Below are 23,526 nucleotides of genomic sequence, written 5' to 3' on the forward strand. Positions count from 1 at the left end.
CTCTGCTCGGCTGGTGTTCCTGTCTTGTGCCCGACTGTTTCTGGGTTGCCCTCTTAAATATAAAGGTGCCACAGTGGCGATGCCGTAGAGAAATCTTTTTGTTGACTCCTTAAAGATCCAATCCCAGTGTCGGTTCCAGAAGGATCTTTTTAATTCATTCCATAAATAAGCCCTCCTGGACGATAATAATTTATAACACGTGAGTCCAAAAGGCGACTTCGGGTTTCTTGTGTCCTGTTAGGTGGTCTATTATACATTACAGCTTTCTGTTTGTCCGCAGTTTAGGAAGTTTGTCAAAGCCCAGCAAACCCATTTCATATGCAGTGTCCTCTTCCGACAGTTAAACGGTTATCTGTGAGGAACGACGCCACCCCTTAAAACGCCATTACAGATGAGTTTTCATCAATGGTGTGATCTCCCCAATGTGCACGCATGCGTGGATGTCAAGGAATGCGAGGCGGTGGTATTTATTTATTTATTTATTTATTATTTTACAAATCGGTGTGACGAGCGCACACCAGCATAAGTAATGACGTCACACACGCGCTCTTTATTCTGCGCACCTTCTTCACTCAATCAGAGCGAAGGTGCGACCAATAAAACGCCTTGGTCTTGTGCTGCGCCTTCCCATTGGCTGCACGTCTTTTTTACTCGTCTCCACTCCACGCAGATTTATTATGACTCACAATTCCTCTCACACCTTTTCCAAGGCGGCCAACAGCATTTGAGATACAATTGCCGCCTCTTCTATTGCGTTTCCAGTCGTTGCAGAGGCCGGTGAAGTGACTTGCTCAGGGTCACAAAATGTGTCGATGACGGGAGTTGAAAACACAACCTCGGGATCTGAACTTCAAAGTTCACCGCACGACCATCCAGCCGTCAATTGACTTCCAAACCCAGCTATCCTGAACGGCGTCGTGGGGACGCTGGAGCCAAACCCAGCAATCGAGTACAAGGCAGGAGTAACCCGCAGACTACGTTCATTGTATTACAATGAGAGTAATAATCATTACTATTATTACCTAAACACGCCAATTGCTACTTCCGTGATGCTCACCTGGGCCCGTGGTGTTTCTTAGGGTGGGCTCTCCCCAGGTGCTTTACAGATATTACAATCCCCTCGTTTCCACATTTATTCAGACTGCACCCGGACACGTGAAAGCGACACTCCGTATGCCATAATGCCAGTCGAAGAGCATCCCAAGGTCCCCTTCATTAACGGCCGTCGCTGCTGAATCGGGCCAGCGAGTCAAAACGGCGCACGCGCACTCACGGGGACTGCGTGCACGCGCAGCATCCCATTGCACGTGTAATATTCTTACTTATTATAATTATTCGCATTTGGCTTGACCATTGTGTCATCCCACTGCGAGCGACTGAAGCCAAAACTAGCCAGCGGGAACACGCGCTGCTCTCTTACCAGTGCTGGTTTCTTAACGGCGTTTTACTGGGCACCACTCAAATCTGAGAAGGGGTCTCCATATATGAAGTTGTTTCTTTGAAATGGTGGCCAGGGTCGAAGTCTGTAATGCCTGATAGACTCAGAACGACACGAACAGATCCAGAAAAGCTGAATTGAGTCTGTGCGCGGCGACCTGCAGCGAGGGTCCTTTTAAAATCACTGGTGTGTCCCAAATGTGCCATCGTCTTTGAATTAGGTTACCTGTTACGGATCGAAATAAGTGACACGGTTCTCTCTGGACCCTTTATATGGACAGTTCGTTTGGTAACTAAATCTATGGCATCGCTCTGTAGACCCACTGCGGCCCCTTCATCTTTAAGACATCTTCAGCATCGCCAACCTTGTCCATTTAGTTTTTTTTTTTTGTTTCAATTTCTTTTCCACCAACTGGAGCGCAGACGGGTGAAGTGACTCTGCTCAGGGTCCCACCGTGTCAGGACTACGACTCAGTCCCTCAGCAAACTCATTTAGAAAAACTCCATCAAGATCAACACATGTCGGGGTTACCAGAAGACGCCATTTAATTTCTGAGATTGCGCCGCGGAGAACGCGCGAGTGCGCGCGCACATACACACGCGCACGGCTCCCCGCGGACACAACACGCGAGCGAGCGCGCACGCACACCCGCTCGTCAAAGCGGACCATTCATGCGTAACCTGAACCAAAAAACCTGCTTTTAACATAGCCCTGCGATCTCAGCCCCCGTGCCCCCCATCCGCAGCCCCTCGGGCCTCATTTAAATATGAATAGCAAGCCCCTTAATCTGAGAATAAAAAGAGACAGTGGAACTGCATCAAATAAACCCCCTTTTTTTTGGGGGCTCATTAAACTCACAAGCAACACGACTGTTCGTTTTCTTCACAAGTAAAGGTTTAATGATTTTCTTTACTGCCTTGTACACAAATGTACAAAATTACAGCATACACTTTCACATTAAACACAGTGTTACAACATTTAGAAATAAATGGAACATCCATCTGCAAACCGGCTTCTTCTTCTTTCTTACTTTTTTGTTTTGTTTTTTTTTTTTTCTTTCCGAAAGAATAAAACCGAGCTGTTTGCATTACCTGTGCATTTTTAAAACCTAAAAAAGCAAAGACATTCACAGAAGTTGGTCCAGAAATACCAATCTAGAACATTTTTAATTCATTTGTTCCAAAATTTTTTTTCTGATTTCTTTTACTCCTATGTCATAAATGTTATGACACAATCAAGTAAAAAATCCCCCCCCCAAACAAACCCCCGCCCCAAGACACCCCCCACCCCCCGACACACACACACTGCCCAGACATCCATTGTTTCCCTTTCACACAAACCCACGGAGGACACTTCACAAAAGAGATGCCCGGCCGGTCGGTTTGATTTTGTTTGATTCCGATTTCTTTTCTTCTTTCTCTCTTACATTATTATTTCTTTTTTCTATTCCTTTAATGACAGAGATACAACACGTCTTTGCAAAAATTACGTTCTGCAAAGAGATAAAAAAATAAAATCAAAGTCTGCAGCCAGGAGCTCCGCATACAATAGTATTTGATGTGTATCTTTTTTTTTTCTATTTAGAAAAAAAAAAATAAAGTTGGCACGAAACCAACACATAAGCAAGCAGTCATCAGTGCAACGTCAAAAATTGGATTTCTCAAGTTTAAAATAAGCAATGCATATTTTTTTTTCCTTTTCTCATCAATCCAAGTCTGATTCTTTCTCACTTTTTTCTTCTTCAAATAATTCATTCATACAGGAAAAAAAATAATAATTAACTTCTTCTCACACGGACACTCAGTGATAAATACACAACTGGGTGGGATTGGGGGGGGATTAGGGTTAGAATGGAAAAAAATAATAAAGAGGAGGTCGGAGAGAGAGAGGGAGACGCGCGCACCCGGAGAACAAGCGAGCGCGGCGCGCTCCACACACACCGTCCATTAAAGCAGCATCGCATGTTACAAGGCGCTGTAAATGTCACATACAGCAAGTGGCCGGTGATTCTGAACACGCCCTTAGCTGGAGTCGTGCATTGCATTGAGAACTGGGTGGATGGGGGGGGGGGGGAGACTGGGCTTGGGTGGATTGCGCACTGTAGGCCAAAAAAAATCGAGTTACCCCCAGCCCACCCCGCCCCCTTTTCTTGTCGCCTATTCAGTAGTAAATAGTTATTGGCTTCAGCACACGAATGGTTCCAAAAAAAACAAAATAATAATAATAATATAATAACAACAATAATATTAGACAGCCACCAGGGGGCGCGAAAAGCTCCACGTTTTGTGCAACAGAAACTCCCTGCCTTTTTAAAAAAAACAAGAAAACAGTCAATGCATTTACACTCGTTTTCGTAAATCCCAACATAAGAACAAAATCTTAAAAGATTAATTATCGGATACAATTGCAACATACTTGCAATATACACACACATATATATATAGGTATATATCTTCTCAATAAGAGATAATCAAATATAAACCCATTGAAAGCGCTCGCTGCCCTTTTGACCAATATTGTGAAGTGTACACCAGGAAAACATGCGGTTAAAGAGAAAGAAACTGGGGGGTGTTGGTGGTCTCGGTAAAGGCACTTGAAAAGCGCAGGCGGAGGGAGAAGATGATGAAGAAGATGAGGAGCGCGTCTTGCTCGAGTTTACTGGCTTCACAAGAAGACTGAGAATGGAGGGCACCCCACCACCCACCCAACATGAGAATTAACGGGGTGGGATGATGAGGAGGGGCACCCACTTTCCGTCTGGAACAAAAGAACGCGCAGGGAACGGGGGCGCGCGTTCCCGCAATATTCTCGAGCAAGGAAGAAAAACCAAACATCCAGAAAATGTTCCAAACGAATACTGTAAAGTCGAGGTAGATGGCACAGAAAACGGACAAAAAAAAAAACTCAGCAAAAAAAATAATAAATCAATAGCAAGTCCATAGGAGTCAACGGAGAAAGGACCCCCGTTCCCCGTCATGGTTTCGGGGTGTACACTGCGAGGGGGCGGAGCACGAAGCAGCTTTTTCGGGACAAAGACGGGTCGCTTTAGCCTGTTGCATCTTCTCCCACCCACAGAGTGTTAATGGCGCTAATGTACCTTCGTAGATCAAACATGCCTCGTAAAGAGAAAAAAAAAAAAACCAAGAAGACCCCCCAGGGGGTCCATGGCTGGTTCAATAAATACTGATTCTGTTCAACTGCTCAATGTGCGGGGCGGGTGAAGAGGACATTGGAACCTTTTGCTCGCCCGCTGTAGTTTGTCCCCCAAGACGCGCAGTGTAATGAGAAACATTCCGATACACACAAAAAATAAAATAAAGGGCAAAAAAAAAAAAAGAGGGAATGAAAAGAAAGCCACGCGAGAAGGCCACCTATACAGGTCAGGTCTCGAGAAGGTCACCTCCGCGCCCAGGCGGCCAGCTCTCAAGGCGCTCTTCTTGAATCCCCCAGTGGTGCGCCAGTCCTCCGCGTCGCTGCTCGAGTACCAGGCCAGCGCCACTTTCAATGCGTTTATATTTCGCCACCCGGAGGACTGCGGCGGCCCTCGATTTGGTGTCGTCCGGCCGCAGCGGCTCTCATCATCGGGCGCCCGCCGAGTACTTGGCCTTGGTGATCAGGTACAAGACAATGTCCTGGTGGCCCCCGAAAGCGGCGATGTGCAAGGCGCTCCAACCATCCCGGTTGGCCAGTCGAATGTCCGCCCCAAATTTCACCAGCAGCTTGACCAGCTCCAGGTTGCCGTCGATGACGGACTGGTGCAGCGCCGTCTGGCCCTCAGGACCGAACGAGTTGACGTTGAATTCGCAGTTGGTCATGTTCTGGAGCAGGGAGTGCAGCTCCTTGGTGTTGCCCTTCTTCACCGCCTCTTGAAATACCCGTTGCGGCGCGGAGCAAGTCGAGATCTCGGTCTGACTCATGATGGTGGGGACCTGGACGGGATTATTCGGCAGTTTCAGGTCCCGACTCAGCCCTGGATCGAAGTTGCGAGAGGTTCCGATTTTGAAAGTACAAATCCAAAATGAGAGGAGAAGGACGTGCGATCGGGCAGGTACAATACACTTCCCACGTAAAATTAAAATTTAAAAAATAATAATAATAGTAATAATAAAAAAAAGTCCGGATAAGAAATCTGGGATTTGGAAAAAAAAAAAAGAAATCCGAATTGAAAAGTGCCAACAGCGAGCTGGCGGTCCAACTCCCGATGAACAGCGAGCTCTTTAGCAGCAGCAGCACGAAGGTATCTCAGTACTTCCTTTCTTGTAGAGCAAAATATTCAACGGTCGTTGCTGTAAGTGCTTTCTGAAATCAGAAAATGCAAAAGCGTCTGAGAATTCACACTCGCGCACGTCTACACAAATGCACATTACTGTCGCCTTTAAAAAAAAAAGAAAGGTTGAAAGCGCCGGTGGCTGCACAATTACCTCGTCGTTTCCTGATCAAGGCGCCTTTTCTCCCTTTTCTCGCAGTCACTTTTTACGGCATAGATTTATGCAAAAATCCTCTCCAAATTAAGTTCTCTGTAAAAATCAAAAAGCCAAGTTAGTACAAGATTTCAAAAGGACATCGAAAAAAAGGCAATCCTGTAAAGTCGCTTCGCCGCCGCAGTCCTCACGACACTTGCCTGCACACCCTGGGCTTTCTCCCCTTCCCAACGCGCTGCGCTCCGCATCTCCAAGTCCTTTCTGCCGCGCTCTCGCACCGAAGAGGCTCCTTTTACTATTCTCTGATTTGCATAACAATGCGTCTCACAAAAAGGGGCCCGCGTGAGAAGGGGCGGGACGAGGCATGCTGATTGAGGGCCAGTCAAATGGCAGAGGTGGAGCCCATGCGGTTTGTGCCTGGAAGGGGGCGTGGCGAACCTCTCACTCCGGGAGGGTGGAGGTGGGAAAGAGGAGATTACCGATTTTTTTTTTTTGTGTGTGTTAATATTGCTATTGTGCTTCAAATGACTCGCCGGAACGCCTTTAGTCACTGAGAAGTGGCACCTTCAGCCGAAATCAACACCAGCGTGGGAAATAACGGGAAAGAGCCCGCTCCGAATGAACTCCGGTTCACTTGCCGGCTGGGATGTGTTCATCGTGCGCTTTCAATGGGGAGACGGAGGAGAACTTTGAATACGTTCACGCGGTCGAATCTGACGTGCTTAGGCGAATCTGCCGGCTAGAGCGACCCGGTAAGAGCGGGCCATCCGGAGTTGGTTTCGCCCGTTGCTCCGGCATGGTCTTTCCACAGCTTACAGCTTACATTTCTCTGTTTAGCAGACGTTTGTATCCAAAGCGAGTTACAAAACAGACCAACATAATCAAGTTGTGCTTGGAAACAGAAATATAAGTAACTATAACTACGTAAAAATGTATATATAGGATATTAAACGCAAATGATCAAGTGGCGCATCACGTCTAGGCTTATCAACCATCTCCCCTTTACTTTTATATCCGATGAACATTGCTGACATTTTAAAAAGTAGTTTTTGTTATATAGCGCCATGCAACGGTGAATAGAATTGCAGCTGTAGTAGAAACGCCTGTGGTGGGACAAAAGCAACCAAAGTGGAGTTTAAAAACGAGACGGGATAAGACGGCAAGTGACACTGGGACACCGCGACGTGACTTAGCGGGCCGCACGACACGGGCTTTTACGAACCTGGGGATAATAATAATAATAATAATAATAATAATAATAATAATAATAATAATAATAATAAAAAAAGGCCCTGCCCAGGGTTTGTTTCCTGCCTTGCGCCCCGTGTTGGCTGGGATTGGCTCCGGCAGACCCCGTGACCCTGTAGTTAGGATATAGCGGGATGGATAATAATAATAATAATAATAATAATAATAATTATTTATTATTGTTGTTCTTATTTATGGTTCCCTGTGCATGCCATATGTTGGAAATGGTTTTAGGAGAACAAACTATATAAAAAAAGTGAATTAAAGAGTGAAAGTTGTACTGAAACTTAGGGCGTTTCATACTCAAGTGTTGTTTCGCATGTTTTTATTTGAAAATCGTTCAATAATAATAATTCTAATAACATTATTATTGTTATGATTACTTATCCATCGATCCATCCGTCCAATTTCCAGACCCTCTATATAGCGGAAGGAGCCTACACAGGATGTTCTTCTTCTTGTCATTATTATTATCCACTCATTTTCCAGAGCAGAGCGCTGATTTGCGGGGAAGCTGGAGCTTATATGGGCCTCAAAGATATTATTTTTATTATTATTATTGTTGGTGGTGGTGGTGTTGGTGCGTTCAATATGCTGAAAACGGTAGGAGAACAAATTGCAAACGAAACTGTGACTTGAATAAAAGACTGAAAGTTGTAATGGTAGTTAAAGCTTGAAAAGCGCGTTTCATACTTTGCCCTCATTTTCCAGCTCAGGTGGGGTTCTTTTCCCGCTGGTCCTCATCTGACGCCCCCCATGGACTGTTCATACCCACAGTTTCGAATCCCGCTTCGACTTTAAACGCGCGTCTCAGTGAAACGTGACCCCGGGAGAGCGCGCACTTTGTTCACATTTGAACCCTGGACTCTGTGTCAGGGAGGCCACAGGTCTCACCAGAGCAGAACGCGAGCATGCAGGTGCTGGGAGAATGAAATCAATTCAATTTAATTGACTTTCGCCGAGTGTATGCGAAGAGCGCCGTGGCAAGTTCTCGGGTGGAGTGTACGTTTTAAATTCGACAGTTGACTAAATACAGAATTAGCACACATAAAGGCGCGCATCTATTGAAACACACAGGACAATATCGTCGTGGCGAACATAAGTACGAGGGGTTTCTTCTCAGAGCCCCTTGGGATTGCTGTGGTAAAGCCAGGAGTGGGGCGCGTGAACTCGGGTCCGGCTGGAGCGCGAGCGCGCGCGGTGTTAACTGGGCCCGACTGGTGGCGGTGGCGGTGCTGGCGGCCACACATCCACTCCGCGCAGCTCTTTTCCGTCCGCGTCTCCTTGTGGCTTTTCTGCCTGCTGTTGTTGTTGTTCGCGTTAGTCACGTCCTCAGTTCTCAGTGAATGAACTTGAGTAACACCGCTCGGAGCGCTCCGATGGCAGCCTGCGCCGTTTTTCTTTCTTACAATCCAACTGAATTCATGGAAATAAAAAAAAAAAATGAGCGCCGTTTGTGTGGCCTACAAAAGACGGCGTCAGCCTTTGGTGGGATATTATCAAGACACATTTAGCGGAAAAAAGAGGAGAAGTGCACAACAAATTCCTGCGCAAAAAGCCAACATGCTATGGAAAGGCACACATGCGCTCTCCCGGCCGGCCGCAAGTCGGACGCTGCCCTCGCTCGCCCACAGAGGGCAGCAGAGGGCAGATTTCTGTCCGTGTCCCCGAGGCGGCGGAGATGTGCGGGGTGGGGGCGACTGCTGTGGACACAGAGAATCTTCGCACTCATCAGGCTCGTTCTTGTGGAATGAAGACAAGCCACCCACCGTATCTGCGCTGCCGATGTGGGACGCTGGGAAAGCATCTGGGCCTTCCCTGCAATCTTAAAAGTAAAGGTGCCAAAGAACGGTGACCCTGAGAAATCATTTTTAGTTCCCAACAGAACCATCCAAATGAAGGTTCCAAAAACACCCTTTATTTACTTAATTATATCCATAACAGACCCCGGGAGTAACCAGGAGTAGATGACAGCAGATTTGTGAAATCCCAATGGGGTCTGGATTTTCAGTGGGCTCTCACTGCATACAATAACCCAGGCTAAGATCTATTAGTAAAATTAATGACATTTATATAGCGCCTTTCTAAACACTCAAAGTGCTTTACAATAGAGATTGGGGAGCAGCCATGTCATCCACCACCACCACCATGCAGCATTCACCCGGATGATGTGAGGCCAGTCATTCTTCACCGCACATTAGCTATTAGCAGTGAAGGGCCGAGTGTGGTGGGGGAGCCAGCACAGCCAGGCCAATTGTTCGCAATCGAGGCAGGACATTGGGGTACACCTAACTCTTTTTGAAAGATGCCCAGTGATTTTTAATGACTGCTCAGAGTCAGGACTTCGGTTTGACATCTCATCTGAAGGACGGCACCTTATTTATAGCACAGTGGCTCCCGTCACACACAGACCACTGGGTGAGCATCCCATGCCAGCCTCACCAACACCTCTAACACCAGCAACCCACACTTTCCTGGTTGGTCTTCCATCCAAGTCCTGACTGAGCACGAGCATGCTTAGCTTCAGGTAGACAGTAGAGATTTCTGTTTTGTCCACCTTAAACCAATCCATCCACACAAAGCTCCACAAAGAACCTATGATTAATTTAGAGCCATAACAGGCTCCATAAATAAATAGAGAAACAAACCCAGTGGGATCCCAATTTGCATACAGTCATATTATGGGATGAGTTCAGGTCTTCATCTCTCTGCATCCTGCCGACTATACTTAAAAGACTTAGGGACCTTCATAAAGCCCCAAGATGCCTTCTGAGAATAAAATTATTCTTTGTCAGCAACGAGGAACTACACAACCCAGTGAAGTGCCACTATGGAGCCATTAGTGTGAGTGTATAACTGATAGATAGATTGATAGATAGATATATGAAAGGCACTATATAATAGATAGATGTGAAAGGTGCTATATACTAAATAGATAGATAGGGAATGAAATAAACTATATAGTAAACAGATATAGTTGTGAAAGGTGCTATATGATAGATAGATAGATAGATAGATAGGTGAAAGGTGCTATATAACTGATAGATAGATAGATAGATAGATAGATAGATAGATAGATAGATGTGAAAGGCACTATATAATAGACAGATGAAAGGCACTATATAATAGATAGATGTGAAAGGTGCTATATGATAGATAGATAGATAGATAGATAGATAGATAGATAGATAGATAGATAGATAGATAGATAGATAGATAGGTGAAAGGTGCTATATAACTGATAGATAGATAGATAGATAGATAGATAGATAGATAGATAGATAGAGTGAAAGGCGCTATATGCCAGCTAGTTCTCCTTTGGATGCCTGGACCTTCTCGTGCCCACGTCAGCTCCATCGCTGCTCTCATCGCCCACTCGCACTGCCAGCTTTCCTTTTCAAGCTCTTTTTACACTTCACTTTACTTTGACTCCTTTCTAACTCTAAGGTGTAAACAGCACAACACCATTTGACCTGCAGGACAGGTAGATTGGCGCAGTTCTTGGTGCCGCTGCCTTCCAGTTTCTTTGATTTGGGTTCAAGTCCCAGGTCTATATGGATTTTGCACATTCTCCCCATTTCTGCACGACTGCTTTGGTTCCACTGTTCTGATTCTCTCCTCACGTCCCAAACACACGTCTATTGGGTTAGATTAGATAACAGGGAGAACATGCGGACTCCACGTGGAATGAGAACAGGCGCTGGGACACTGGATATGAGAATGGTGGCCACTCAGCCCAAGTAAACTGCATGGGAATTTCTGCTTTGCTCTCCTCCGCTGTCCACTGGCCACAAGTTTACCGACTACTTACTGCAGTGGTTTTCAAACTGTGGGGTGGGCCTCCCTAGGGGGGCACGAAGTAACAAAAAGGGTGGCGCGAAGATGTGAAAAAAGAAAACAAGAATCGAAAATATGAAAACTACATCTATTGAAACCAAAACAAATGAACTTAAACTACATTCGGATACTAGAAAAATAAGTATAGAGTTAGATAAATGTCTATAAAAGTTAAGTAGGTATAATAAAATATGCATCTATGATATATCATTAATTCAAAAAGAAGAAATTGGTATGAGTGGGCTCTTTTCAAAAAAATGTTAGGTGGGCGCGATTAAAACTGTTATGAAAATTCGGGTCGCAAATACTTAAAGCTTGAGAAACGCTGCCTTACTGGACAGCTGTGCTTGGTATTCATGTATGTTTCTATTTTATGTTTTGCGCGTTTAAACAAATCTGCATTTTGTATTCACATTTTGCCCGTCTCGGTGTTTTCTGCCTGCACAAAAATAAATTAAACTCAAGTGATTAACGATTGAAGTCACAATTCATACCCCTGGAAGCAGAATTTTAGTGCACAAAGTAGCCGTAGAGGGCAATTCTGCCAGCCGTCGTGCCCCTTTCACTTCTTCACAGTATGCAGTGAAGTCCAGTCATCCATCCAGATCTCTCCGTTCCGTAACAACTTGACATTAAATCCACCCATCTTCCATTTTTGAAGGACCCAAATATAATCGAGCTAAATGCCTGCGCATTTTTTTTTTCTTTTAATTGCGCAAAGGGTACACCCCAGGCTTGGGTCTGAGGGTCTCCTTCTTGTTTTCTTCTTTTTTCGAGTACACCACGGCCCTCTCTTTTCTTTACTTCAGTCGAACACAAACGCGCTGGGTGGACGAGGCGACTTCATAGCCCAACTCCGCAAACCCAACTCGGGCGCGAGTCACGTGAGCTGCCCGCACGGCTCGGTTTTGATGTTTTGAAGTTGAAAGTCCCGGCGTGATATTCAAACGCGCTGAAAAATCAATGAGCCATGGTGGTTCTTCAGAGCGATGCCTTAGGGGCCTCAGTTTTAGTTTCCAAAACACCAGCCAGCAGGAAGGTTCCAGAAAGAGCTGCTTATTTATTTAGACCCATAGCCGAATCTGTAAATCACCCGTCAGGCCACAAGGACCAAGTGCAGGTTTTCTTGCTCCATCAGTACCCTGCCTGATTTCTGGTTTGTCGGCATACTTAGAACGTCTTCAAAGCCCAAAGACCCAACTTCATATGCAAAGACTCGTTCCAAGAACGAACTGGTTGCTTGTGAAGGAATGTTGGAACCACAGAACCCAGTAAAGTGCCAGTACAGACCCCTAAGAGTACAGATTTGGTTGAATTATTATAGAAATGTCGAACCAATGTACGCCTGACCTGATATGATGTGGTCGGTGTGTTGTATACTTTTACAGAGCTGACCTTATGCAGTAAACGCGCAGGCCGGCGAAGTCGAGAAGTTTTTGAGCCAAGAGCTCGCCACTATGCGCAGGCGCACTGCACGCTGGCTCATTCTCTACACGTCTTACTCTTAATTGCAGACACCCCGATGACTCCGGTGGCTTTCCCATTTATTTCTTCTCCCCCACCGTCACTTTCTCGTTATTCCCACGCAAGTTTACGTTTTGCTGCCGTTTTCCAAGACGTGCGCTCTCGGCACCAGTTTTATGTCCGGCGTGCTCATTCATCACACTGCTGAACTGTTTTATCTCCACAGGATGGATCGCCAAATCTTCTAACTCCAGGCGGGGATTTAAGTATGTCAGCTATGAAGCCGACTACAAAGGCGAGGGTCTGCCGCAGAGCTACTAGATAAAGACTCTTATCTGGTCTAAATAGCCACCATACTGACCGATCTCTATCTGGGGGTCAGCGCTCTGGGAGTCCTGGGAGCCGCGGGGTTTGTGTGAGAAAGATGGCAGCAAAGATTAAACTTACAGTGGCCGTTTCTGATCTAAGAATAGACGCACGAGCTACAAAGAGAAAAACCAAGAAAAGATTTTTGAAATTCGTAAGCTGCCCCACCCTGGGCTTCCTCTTAAAACACTTCAGCCGTGCGACATGTGAGCCGTGGAAAGGCAACCCGAACTTTCGTTCTGAGCATCGTCGAGGGAAAGCGTCAGTAAACATCACAGGAAGACACGAACGGCAACCCAAATCAGGTAATGCCCCTCAGCTCCAGTTGCGCCCCTCCTAATATGGACAGATGGAGAAAAGGCGCCGTGCACATCAGATACAGAAAAGGCGCTACATAAGAGACAGACCGACAGATAGACACGAAGGACACTGTATATGGATAGAGCTGGCTAAAGACAAGACGGCAGACCTAGTCAGGCGCTATAAAGGGATGTGTCTTGATACACTTCTGCTGGGCGGAAGTCCTCCGTTTCAGGATGTGCAACATTGGTCATAATGGCACTGAGTTTGGTCTTTATCTTCTCCTCCTCTAAGATCTCCAACAAGTTCATCAAATCAGACGACGGCCACTAGAGACGTTCGGAATCCACTTGTAGCTTCGTTCTCATTCACCACCATCTGGGATTCTCTTATGGGATGGAACATTTCTTTTATGATTTGTAAAGCACTTTGTGGTACAATTATGAAAATACGAACAAATTATGAAGAAATAAATGTAGATAGATGTGAAAGGCGCTATATACTAGATAGATGATCTGAAAGACGCTATATACTAGATAGATACATAGGTAATGAAAGACACTATATAAGAGATAGATAGATAGATAGATATGAAAGGTGCTATAACCAATAGATAGATAGATAGATAGATAGATAGATAGATAGATAGATAGATAGATAGATAGATAGATAGATAGATAGATGTGAAAATCGTTATATGATAGATAGATTGATAGATAGATGAAAGGCACTATATAATAGATAGATGTGAATGGTACTATATAATAGAGAGATAGATGTAAAAGGCGCTATATACTAGATAGATAGGGAATGAAAGACACTATATGATAGATAGATAGATAGATAGATAGATAGATAGATAGATAGATAGATAGATATGAAAGGCACTATATAATAGATAGATGTGAATGGTACTATATAATAGAGAGATAGATGTAAAAGGCGCTATATACTAGATAGATAGATGTAAAAGGCGCTATATACTAGATAGATAGGGAATGAAAGACACTATATGATAGATAGATAGATAGATAGATAGATAGATAGATAGATAGATAGATAGATAGATAGATAGATGTGAAAGGCGCTATATGCCAGCAAGTTCTCTTTTGGATGCCGGACCTTCTCATGCCCACGTCAGCTCCATCGCTGCTCTCATCGCCCACTCACACTGCCAGCTTTCCTTTTAAAGCTCTTTACGCTTTGCTTTACTGTGACTCCTTTCTAACTCTCAGGTGTAAACAGCACAACACCGTTTGACCTGCAGGACAGGTAGATTGGCGCAGTTCTTGGTGCCGCTGCCTTCCAGTTTCTTTGATTTGGGTTCAAGTCCCAGGTCTATGTGGATTTTGCACATTCTCCCCATTTCTGCACGACTGCATTGTTCCCGCTGTTCTGCTTCTCTCCTCACGTCCCAAACACATGTCTATTGGGTTAGATTAGATAACAGGGTGTCAGGGCCACTCAAACAAAGCAAATCAGAAGAAAAAAAAATCCCACTCTGAGCACAGGCCACATGGCATTTTAATGTTCTTCCTGTCTCCTTAAGATTTTAATGAATCGAGGCCATTCAGCACAAGCCAGTGCCCTCCACCTGATTTCCCCAGAGCAACATCACACCAAGATCTGAAGATCCCTAAAGTCCTTCTGCACACCACACTATGGCCATTCACTCCATGTTGCTCTGGTCCTTTGCATCATGGACTATGCTGTATAATGTTCGTGTGTGATTTGTCCTTCACAGGTTTCCAGCCAGGTCCCAGTGTCTTTGCTGCAGTAACACCTGAGGAGATCCACTGCACTGACGTCCTTAATAATTTTAAACACATCAGCGCGGCTGTCCCCTCTTCAGCTCCATATTTCTCCTGCAGGCTTTCCTCTTTGGTGCTCTCCGTGGTCCTGAAAGAGACCAGTTGCTCTCCACTGGACTTTCTCAGGTGCTGTTGTGTCTTTACATGGTGACCCAAACTGCACACGACTCTCCAGGTGAGCCCTCACCACTCCATAATTTAACTTAAGTATGACCTCCATTGATGTGTATCGGCCACTATACAGACTGGCAGGTTCGTCCTGATAAAGTTCAGAGTGCATTCAAATTTCACTCGTGTAGTTCTTTATATTTACTTACATTCAATTTCTGCCCAAACCAGGGTGCTGTCCAAGCTCCTCTGTAACAATTCAGTTTCATTATCTGTCACGACCGCCTAATTTGGTATGAACTGCAAACTTCATCAGCGTATTAGTTAAATTCTTATCACATCACAGCAGTCCCAGCAGTGATCCTTGATGGCCACCACTTTTAAAGTCACTCGATTCTGATTTGGTCCATCTCCCTACCTAAACCGTTTCTTCCAGGTGTTTAAGCCAATTTTGTACCCACCTGCAGACATCTCAGCCCCCTGACCCGCGGGTGTGTGGGCGCGCGCTCAGTTGAACTGGCGTCCTCTCCAGAAGTGGCGCAGCCCACGTGACTGTCCGAGTTAGACGGCGCGCATCAGACAGGACATGGAAGTTCCAGAGAGGACAGAAGTGGACAGTTGAGGAGCACCAGTTCACTGATTTTCGTTAATTCTTTAATTTGATTCACATTCACTTTAAATTGTTTTTTAGGTTCAGCACACCTAATGAAGTGATCCGGACACGAGTTTTCATTAAAACCTGAAGCTCTTATCACTCGTTCGGAGTTTGGACGGACTGACCGGACAGTCCACTCACTGTGAAACTTCCCACGCAAACGCTGACCCCCGAACGGATCCCTCACGCTTCCACCGCACGTTACGTAACCCACTGATCTGTGGGCAGGTGTGACTTCAGAAGTAGGTCAGGGTACAGGGGAGGAGCTGCAGAGGGGACTTCTTTAAGAGAATTCGGGATCAAAACAAAGTCCTGAACAGGCACAAAAAAAAAAAAAATTATCGGATTAAACGCCGCGCTAGATTTCAGCCCACCTTTTGTGAAATTACTTTTGTCGGTAATGTGAGCCTCGGGTGAAAACAACAAAAAAAAAAAAGGTGAGAGGCGTGAACGCCATGATGCGCGTCCACGAAGAGCGCGCCTGTTACTTGAGCCTTGGGAAACACCGACCGGGGTCCGGGGACACGCAAGTCGCTCTCGTTTTACTTGGCTCTTAAAAACGACCAGACTGGCGGAGAATGCACGCATACAAAGAATTTGACTCCCCACATGACATTACATAGCAAACACAATTGTTAAGAACAAAACATAAAAAATATATAAGAAGGAGTGTAAAGACGTATATGTCCACATAGTGCAAGGGCGGTTTAACAAATACTGAATGAACACCGAGTTAAGAACGCGCTACATGGGATAAAATTGCAAGAAAATGGGGACGGGGCAGGTAGGGACAGCTATTACTTATTTAGCTGATACCTTAAACTAAGGCGACTTACACCATTTTAAATATGATTACATTTCTTGTATTTAACAGGCAGGTGAAGCGACTTGCTCAGGGTCACACAGTGGGATTTGAACCCAAAACCCGTTTTGAAGTGTAAAGCCTTAACCGCTCCGCCATAACGGTTATAAAGCCTTCTCCGAGAAAATGCGTTTTTTTAAAACGCGCTAATTCGTGTAATGAGTTAAGTGTCACTAAGTGACCCACAGAGGACTGGGACTGTCCGACCCTGACCAAAGCGCCTCGGACTGCACTAATGTTATGTTATGAAAGGCGCTATATCACACTGTGCGACACCACAAGTCACATGATCTCGACGTCGCTTTTTGTGTGTGTGTGTGTGTGTCCATCATCTCGCCGGCTGGAGTTTTCGTTTTCTTGTCCTCTTTGGCCATCTGACCGTCGCACTTCTCGTTAAAATCAGTAGAGACTTAAGGATTTCGGTAAGGACTCTGTCATTGGCAGGCCTTACTTGTTTATCTGTATTTTTCTAAGTTTGCGTTCATTTAGTTAATAATAATAATAATATTATTATTATTATTATTATTATTATTATTATTATTATTATAATAATAATAATAATAATATGGCACAGTGGTAGCGCTGCTGCCTCGCAGTTAGGAGACCTGGGTTCGCTTACCGGGACCTCCCTGCGTGGAGTTTGCATGTTCTCCCCGTATCTACGTGGGTTTCCTCCGGGCACTCAGGTTTCCTCCCACGATCCAAAGACATGCAGGTTAGGTGGATTGGCGATTCTAAATTGGCCCTAGTGTGTGCTTGGTGTTTGTGTGTGTCCTGCGGTGGGTTGGCACCCTGCCCAGGATTGGTTCCTGCCTTGTGCCCTGTGTTGGCTTGGCTCCAGCAGACCCCCGTGACCCTGTGTTCGGATTCAGCGGGTTAGAAAATGGATGGATGGATTATTATTATGATCGAATGTCATTTATGTTTTTTTAAACCTATTGTTCGTGTGTGTAAACTCGTGTGGTGTATGACGATGCGCTACGTTAATGTTTTGTTACTGTGATTCGTTAGGAAGGTCTCCGCTAAACCGCATTGCTAACAAACACCCGAGTCACTCGCGCACCGCACATCTCGATCAGCTTCACCATATACAGGAGGCAGTATGGGCGCCCATGCGAACAGTCGAGTCGAGAAATTCGGGGTCGATGATGGCGCCGTGTTGTTCACGATGACCATGAGTTCTCGTTCTCCCCGTGTATGAGTTTTTGCTCACTGGCAACTGTAAATTGTGACGGGCGTGTGGATTGGCCCCTTGGTGGACAGGCGTTCTCTCCAGGGCCATTTCCTGCCTTGCCTTTAATGAAGTTAGTATTGATCCATCCATTTTCTTTACCCACGTATCTAGTGCATGTTGGCATCTGGAGCCAATTGGACACAAGGCAGGAACATCTCCTTGGCAGGATGCCAGGTCAGCAGAGACAATTCATCTCTCCAGAATGTCTTTGGACTGTGGGAGGAAACCCACTGAGACACAGGGGGAGCATGCAGCTTCCACACAGGGAGTGCCAGGCATGCCAACCAGCAGTGCCACCGCACTGTGCCTCTCTAAGATGCAGTCTATGCATTCAAATACTCCCAATCACTAAGATGTGGAGAAAAAGATAATAACTGCCCAGATAAGTGAATGGGCCAGCGATTGTAAGGCTACCCTGACATACCACTCGGTGGGCAAAGCCTCTGTCTATTTAAGAAGGTGAACTGATTAAATGTTGCAGTTCACCGAGTATAACATTAAGAAAGACAATAACAAGTATACTTCATAAAATCATAAAAGAACATCCGCAAACCCAACTCGGGATCATTAGGCTTATACTGTATAGCCTATACCATCAGTCCTGGGTGCAAGGCAGAAATTAACCTTGGACCAGGTGGCAGCCTGGCACAGGACCCACTCACAACACATACCCACACAGGGCAATATGCAATCACCAATTTACGTGCTACGTGTGCAATTTAAGAGGAGAAGACGGGTAAAGTGCACACAGACAATGACTGAGCACGGGGTTTGAATCCAGGATGGTGGACCCACAAGGCAGCAGCACTTAACACTGTGCCACACGGTGGGAACACATCTGCCTGAAAAATAAAAATCTACAGAGATACAGAACAACTACATTAATAATAATACTAATAATTCAGTTCAATTTTCCCAGACCACTACTGTAGCCCATCCTTCCCTTTTTCTCTGTACGCTCTTAGAAATCAAGGTGCCAGAGTGGTCCTTCTGGGTGATGCAACAGGGGAACCATTTTAAGTTCCCAAAAGCCCCACCCACATGAAGGTTCCAGAAAGATTAATTTATTTATTTTGACCTGTAAAGGCTTTGTAAATAGATGATAACAGATTTGTAAAATCACAGTGGGCTTCATGATTTTTAATGGACTCTCGCTGCATACAGTCCATCACACAGGTCTCCTTGTTCTCTCGGGATCCTGCCTACTACACTTTCAAGATTTCTGTTTTTGTCCATATATTAGGGACCATTTCAGAGCCCAAAGACCCAACTTCATATGCAAAGACCCCTTCACACAATCAAACAGTTCTTTGTCAAGTGACGGAGCTACACTATGAGAAGCCACACAACCCATTGACGTGCCGTTATCTTGAAGAGATGGGGGACGCCAGCACGCTGGAGAGAACACTCAGCACCAAGCATAACATCACACCTGATTAGTCCAAGTGAGGGTCTTCAACAAGACACGGCCAGTCCATCACAGGGTGCTCTCTCTCTCTCTCACACACACACACACACACACACACACACACACACACACACACACACACACACACACACACACACACACACACAATAGGGCAATTTGGACTTGCTAATCAACTTAAAACATCTCAGGATCCTGCCTACTACACTTTAAAAGATTTCTGTTTTCTCCACGTCTTAAGAAACATTTCAAAGGCCAAAGACCCAACTTCATATGCAAAGACCCCTTCACAGAATGACCTAAACCAGACAGCCCGGTAAAGTGCCACTAAAGACCCTGAATTTTTTAAAGAGTAGTTCAAATTGGACCCCACCATACTGTTCATACAGTGATCCCTTAGACCAGTTCTGACAAGAACTGGCCATTCAACTTAATGAAGGTCGTCAAGCTCCCCACCTGATTTCTCCACAATGACATCGAGGTGAGCGTGGAAAATCCTTAACGTTCCGCTCTCAGAGTACTTGGCCACTTACTCCGTGTGTCTGTACTTCTCTGTGTGAAGGTAAACCTTAGTATGTGCATAATCTACCATAACAGGTTTCCAACTGAGTCACTGGACATGTTCGTGTTAATTGGGAAGAAACCTGCACACAAACAAACAAATACATGAATTAAAAAATCCCACCCCAGGCACATGTGGAGTTTGCGTGGACTGCATGATGACTTTTCCTCCCACATTTCAAACACATAACATCGGCGGGGCGCGTGTCTGAAAGTGGAGTGGCGTGGTGCCCACTGTGCTGCTGGGACTGACCTCGGCTCAGTGCCACCCTAATGCGGTGAAGGAGATTAAGTTCAACAATTAATGAATGGACAGATGTTGCTGACTTCCTGCCTTTATGGTGTGCTCTCTATGTGATTAGTAATTAGTAAAAGTTTGATTCGCCATTTCACCGGAGAATTTGCCACACTGCTCTGTGCTTTAAAGGGTGCCTTATAAAACTGAACTGAAAGCGATTTGAAATTAGTTGATAGATGGGCGTCTGTATGAAGACTGAAGAGAAGAGGTGTAGGGACGTCGTTTTCAGAGGCTTAAGACCCTGCTGGTCTGCTCCATCTTCCACCTGATAAATGGTGGTAAGCCCCCGATCAGTGGAGCACCATGTATGTAAAATGCGCAGAAGCTCCAAGGCGGACTGTTGTCACACCACCACGGAGCCATTCTGGATCAATGGCGAGTTTCTGGAATCGGCCGGACTTTGTAATCACGAGGGCTGCCGTGTAAAGTGCCTTCAACTTTAGGAAGGAGCTATAAACCGAATTAACATGACAATCTCAACGCCGCTTCACGCTGCGCAACGGGGCTTCTCAGAATTACCCCTGGACGCGCACAATGGCCGTCACAGTCAGTGTGCCACTTCGCCCCTAGCTTTCTGCTCTTCTTCTTTTGTTCGTATGCACAAACGGATGTGAGGTTTACATTTATAAGAAATGTAGCAAATTTTGCATTTTTGATGTAACTCCTTTGTCACCTTTGCGCCCTAAAGATGACATTACACGATGAGCGGAGCGGACAAGTGAACGGACGGCGTGGCGTCCCGACAGGCTGTCAAACCCGCTGACCAGGATAAAAAAATACTTAAATAACAAGAACAAAAAAGCAGAATAAAAAATAAGGATAATAAAAGCCTTAAAAATCTAAAAGCATTTAGTGATTGTCACGTAACATAAGTAATTGCAGACTACATTACTGTTCGGGATTGGCAGCAAAACAGCACGTTAAGTGAAGGGGGAAGTCCAACTGAAAACAGAATTGGCTTGGCAAGAAAACCCACCGCCACATTGGACCTCCACGACTGACGTGCTGTCCAGGGGTTGTTCCCGCCTTGTGCCTTATGCTATGCCGGCTCCCCCGTGACCCTACTCGGGACGAAGCGGGTTTGGATTAGGGTTAGTTGTGGCATGTTTTTTAATTAACATTAAACTGGACCTAGTCTGCAACTTGCCAACCTCAATTACTTCAGTGCTTTGCTCACGTGCTATTTATTCTATATGTAATAGTGAAACAGTGCGATATTCTGCTTTGCTCGAGAGGTTCAAACAGCGCCACCGTCTGTCCGCTGTCCCGCACTGGGGAATGCAGTAGTAGTGAAGGTGCCAAGCGAACAGGCGCAAAGTGCGCAGCCGCAGTGCTTCGTTTCTCCCGGCGCATTTTTTCAAGTCGGTGTGCGAGCGCTGTTTTTTTTTTTCTTTTCTTCCGAGGGGGCGTGGTCTTAGTAAAAAAGGAGGCATGGTCGCCAGTCAACTCATTTACACGTGTGTGAAGAGCGTGGGAAAGAGTCGAGCTTTTATTCCCATCGCTGAGACCGAGAGATCAAATAACAGAAAGGCCGAGCGAGCGAGCGAGCGGAGCGGCGCAGCGCAGCGCAAGGCATGGGAAACGGCAGCGAAATACGGCGCCTGTGTGCCAGCTCAAATGTTGAAAAGAAAAAAAAAAATAGAAAGAAAACCCTTCGCATAAAAGTGAGAAATGAGCAGTTAACGCGATGTGGAAACTTTAATTTATAATAAAGAAAAAATAAACTTCCGTGCCAAGAGAGGAAGGGAAACACACGAGGTTAAAAAATCGCATTGTGACAACAATTCACAGGAAGAATGCGAACCATCCTGCAGGCACCCACCTCCGGACTTGAAACGCAGCCATAAAGCGTTCTGCTCCTTGAAAAAATCCTGACAGCCAACCCGCACCGTCGCCAGGCTACTGCCTCTGCCATCACCCACTTTTAACGTTTAGTATTGGGGTCCGGTGAATCCAATGTTGGTCACCCCCAAAATGTGTTATATTTCGTGTGGACGTCTGATTAACTGTTCACACAATTTTATTATTCATTCGCTCCATTGCTCAATATGGGCGTAGGTGCCAGTCTGTATCGCAAGCCTTCTTGGGCATTTCACCCTTGCATTTCACATCACTCTGCAGCTTATGGAGATTTATTAGATTCAGCGTGGCATTGTCATTAAGGCTCCGGACTTCAAGCCCTTAAGATATTTGCTTAACTCCTGCTACTGTCATTGTGTGACCCTGATCAAGTCACTTCACCTGCCTGTGCTCCAATTCGAAAAAACAAAATAAAAATGTGCCTCAAATCTTGTAAACCGCCCCCTAAAGGTTTGCTTCTCTGCCAACCTGTTCATTTTCTTAACCCGCTAATCCAGTTCTGGGTTGTGGGGAAGCTGCTTTGCGCACAAGGAAAGATCGATCACTGGGCAGAATGCCAGTCCTTCACAGGGCACACACACAACTGTCAATCCACCAAACCTGTATGGCTTTGGACTACATGTAGAGAGAACTCGGGGCATGAAACCCCTAGCTGGGAAGCAGATGTGATCCTCCAAGGTTGTGCCAGGCTTACAAAGGCATGGGGGCAGATATATGACAAACTCATGAAAAGCAATTCAGTTAAATGCCCAGAATGATACCATTCTTTTTCTAACCCCATTTATTTCAAATCAGGAGGGTCTGGCCGGGATCTGCCCTGGCTGGGACGCCGGTCACTGTATCACCCTTTAATGATGACCCATCCAGTAATCACCCCTGAACCTTCTTCAAAGGTGGGCTTTTAAATACCAATTTCAATAGATTGAGGAGCTGGGCTGGTGGGATTTCTGTTTACCCTGCACTTGCCAATTCAAAGGCCTTTTGAGAACATTGAGCTTTGATAACAAAGATGACAACGGCGACTCCTAGAGGGTCACACCATTGGTGGTGTAGAGGTGGACAATAAAGACCCCAAAAATTGGAGCATCCCATCTTCTCTCAACTGTTTCTTCTTTGCATCGGAGGGGAAGCCCCCAGACCTGCAGGGCCACCTTATATCCCTTGTCACTCACGAGCGTTTGAACCTGTCACTCCTTCCTCTGTCCGCCACTAAATCGGCCGTATTCAGTTCTGCCTCCTTCTGTACTTCGACCTTCAGATTTAAAATTGTGTTTTCTTATTTGCTATTTTTTGTGAAAAGGGGCGATCGCCTGGTGCCCTAATCCAGAATGGTTCCTGTCCATCCACCCTGTGCTTTCAGGAGATGCCCTAGCAGCCTTCACCATATTAACGGTACGGCATGACTGGATTAAGTGACGCATGGTGGTCTAAGTGTCGCTTAATGGAGCCCGAGTTTGAATTCCATGCCATGTTATCTGTGTGGAGTTGGCACGTTTTTCCCATGTCCAGGTGTATTTTTTGCCAAATCCCCAAAAGCTGAGTGTGTTACAACTGGCAGTTCCCAATTAGCTGTGTGTGTGTGTGAGGACCTTTGTGCTCCTGCCTGATGCACAGCGCTGCCTAGACTGGCTGAAGAC

General features: G+C 45.6%; 1 protein-coding gene across 1 annotated transcript; it reads right to left on the reverse strand.

Annotated features, from left to right (window-relative positions):
* Nucleotides 1–4,477: 4,477 nt before the first annotated feature.
* On the reverse strand, nt 4,478–5,955 carry nrarpa (NOTCH regulated ankyrin repeat protein a). The gene is made up of 2 exons (XM_039775308.1): nt 5,860–5,955; nt 4,478–5,737 (listed from the first exon to the last, which is right to left on the reverse strand). The coding sequence occupies exon 2, from the start codon at nt 5,353–5,355 to the stop codon at nt 5,017–5,019; it is 339 nt and encodes a 112-aa protein (XP_039631242.1). The 5' UTR covers nt 5,356–5,737; nt 5,860–5,955; the 3' UTR covers nt 4,478–5,016.
* Between the last annotated feature and the right edge of the window lie 17,571 nt (nt 5,956–23,526).

The sequence above is a fragment of the Polypterus senegalus genome, chromosome 13, assembly GCF_016835505.1.
Source record: "Polypterus senegalus isolate Bchr_013 chromosome 13, ASM1683550v1, whole genome shotgun sequence".
NCBI lineage: Eukaryota > Metazoa > Chordata > Cladistia > Polypteriformes > Polypteridae > Polypterus > Polypterus senegalus.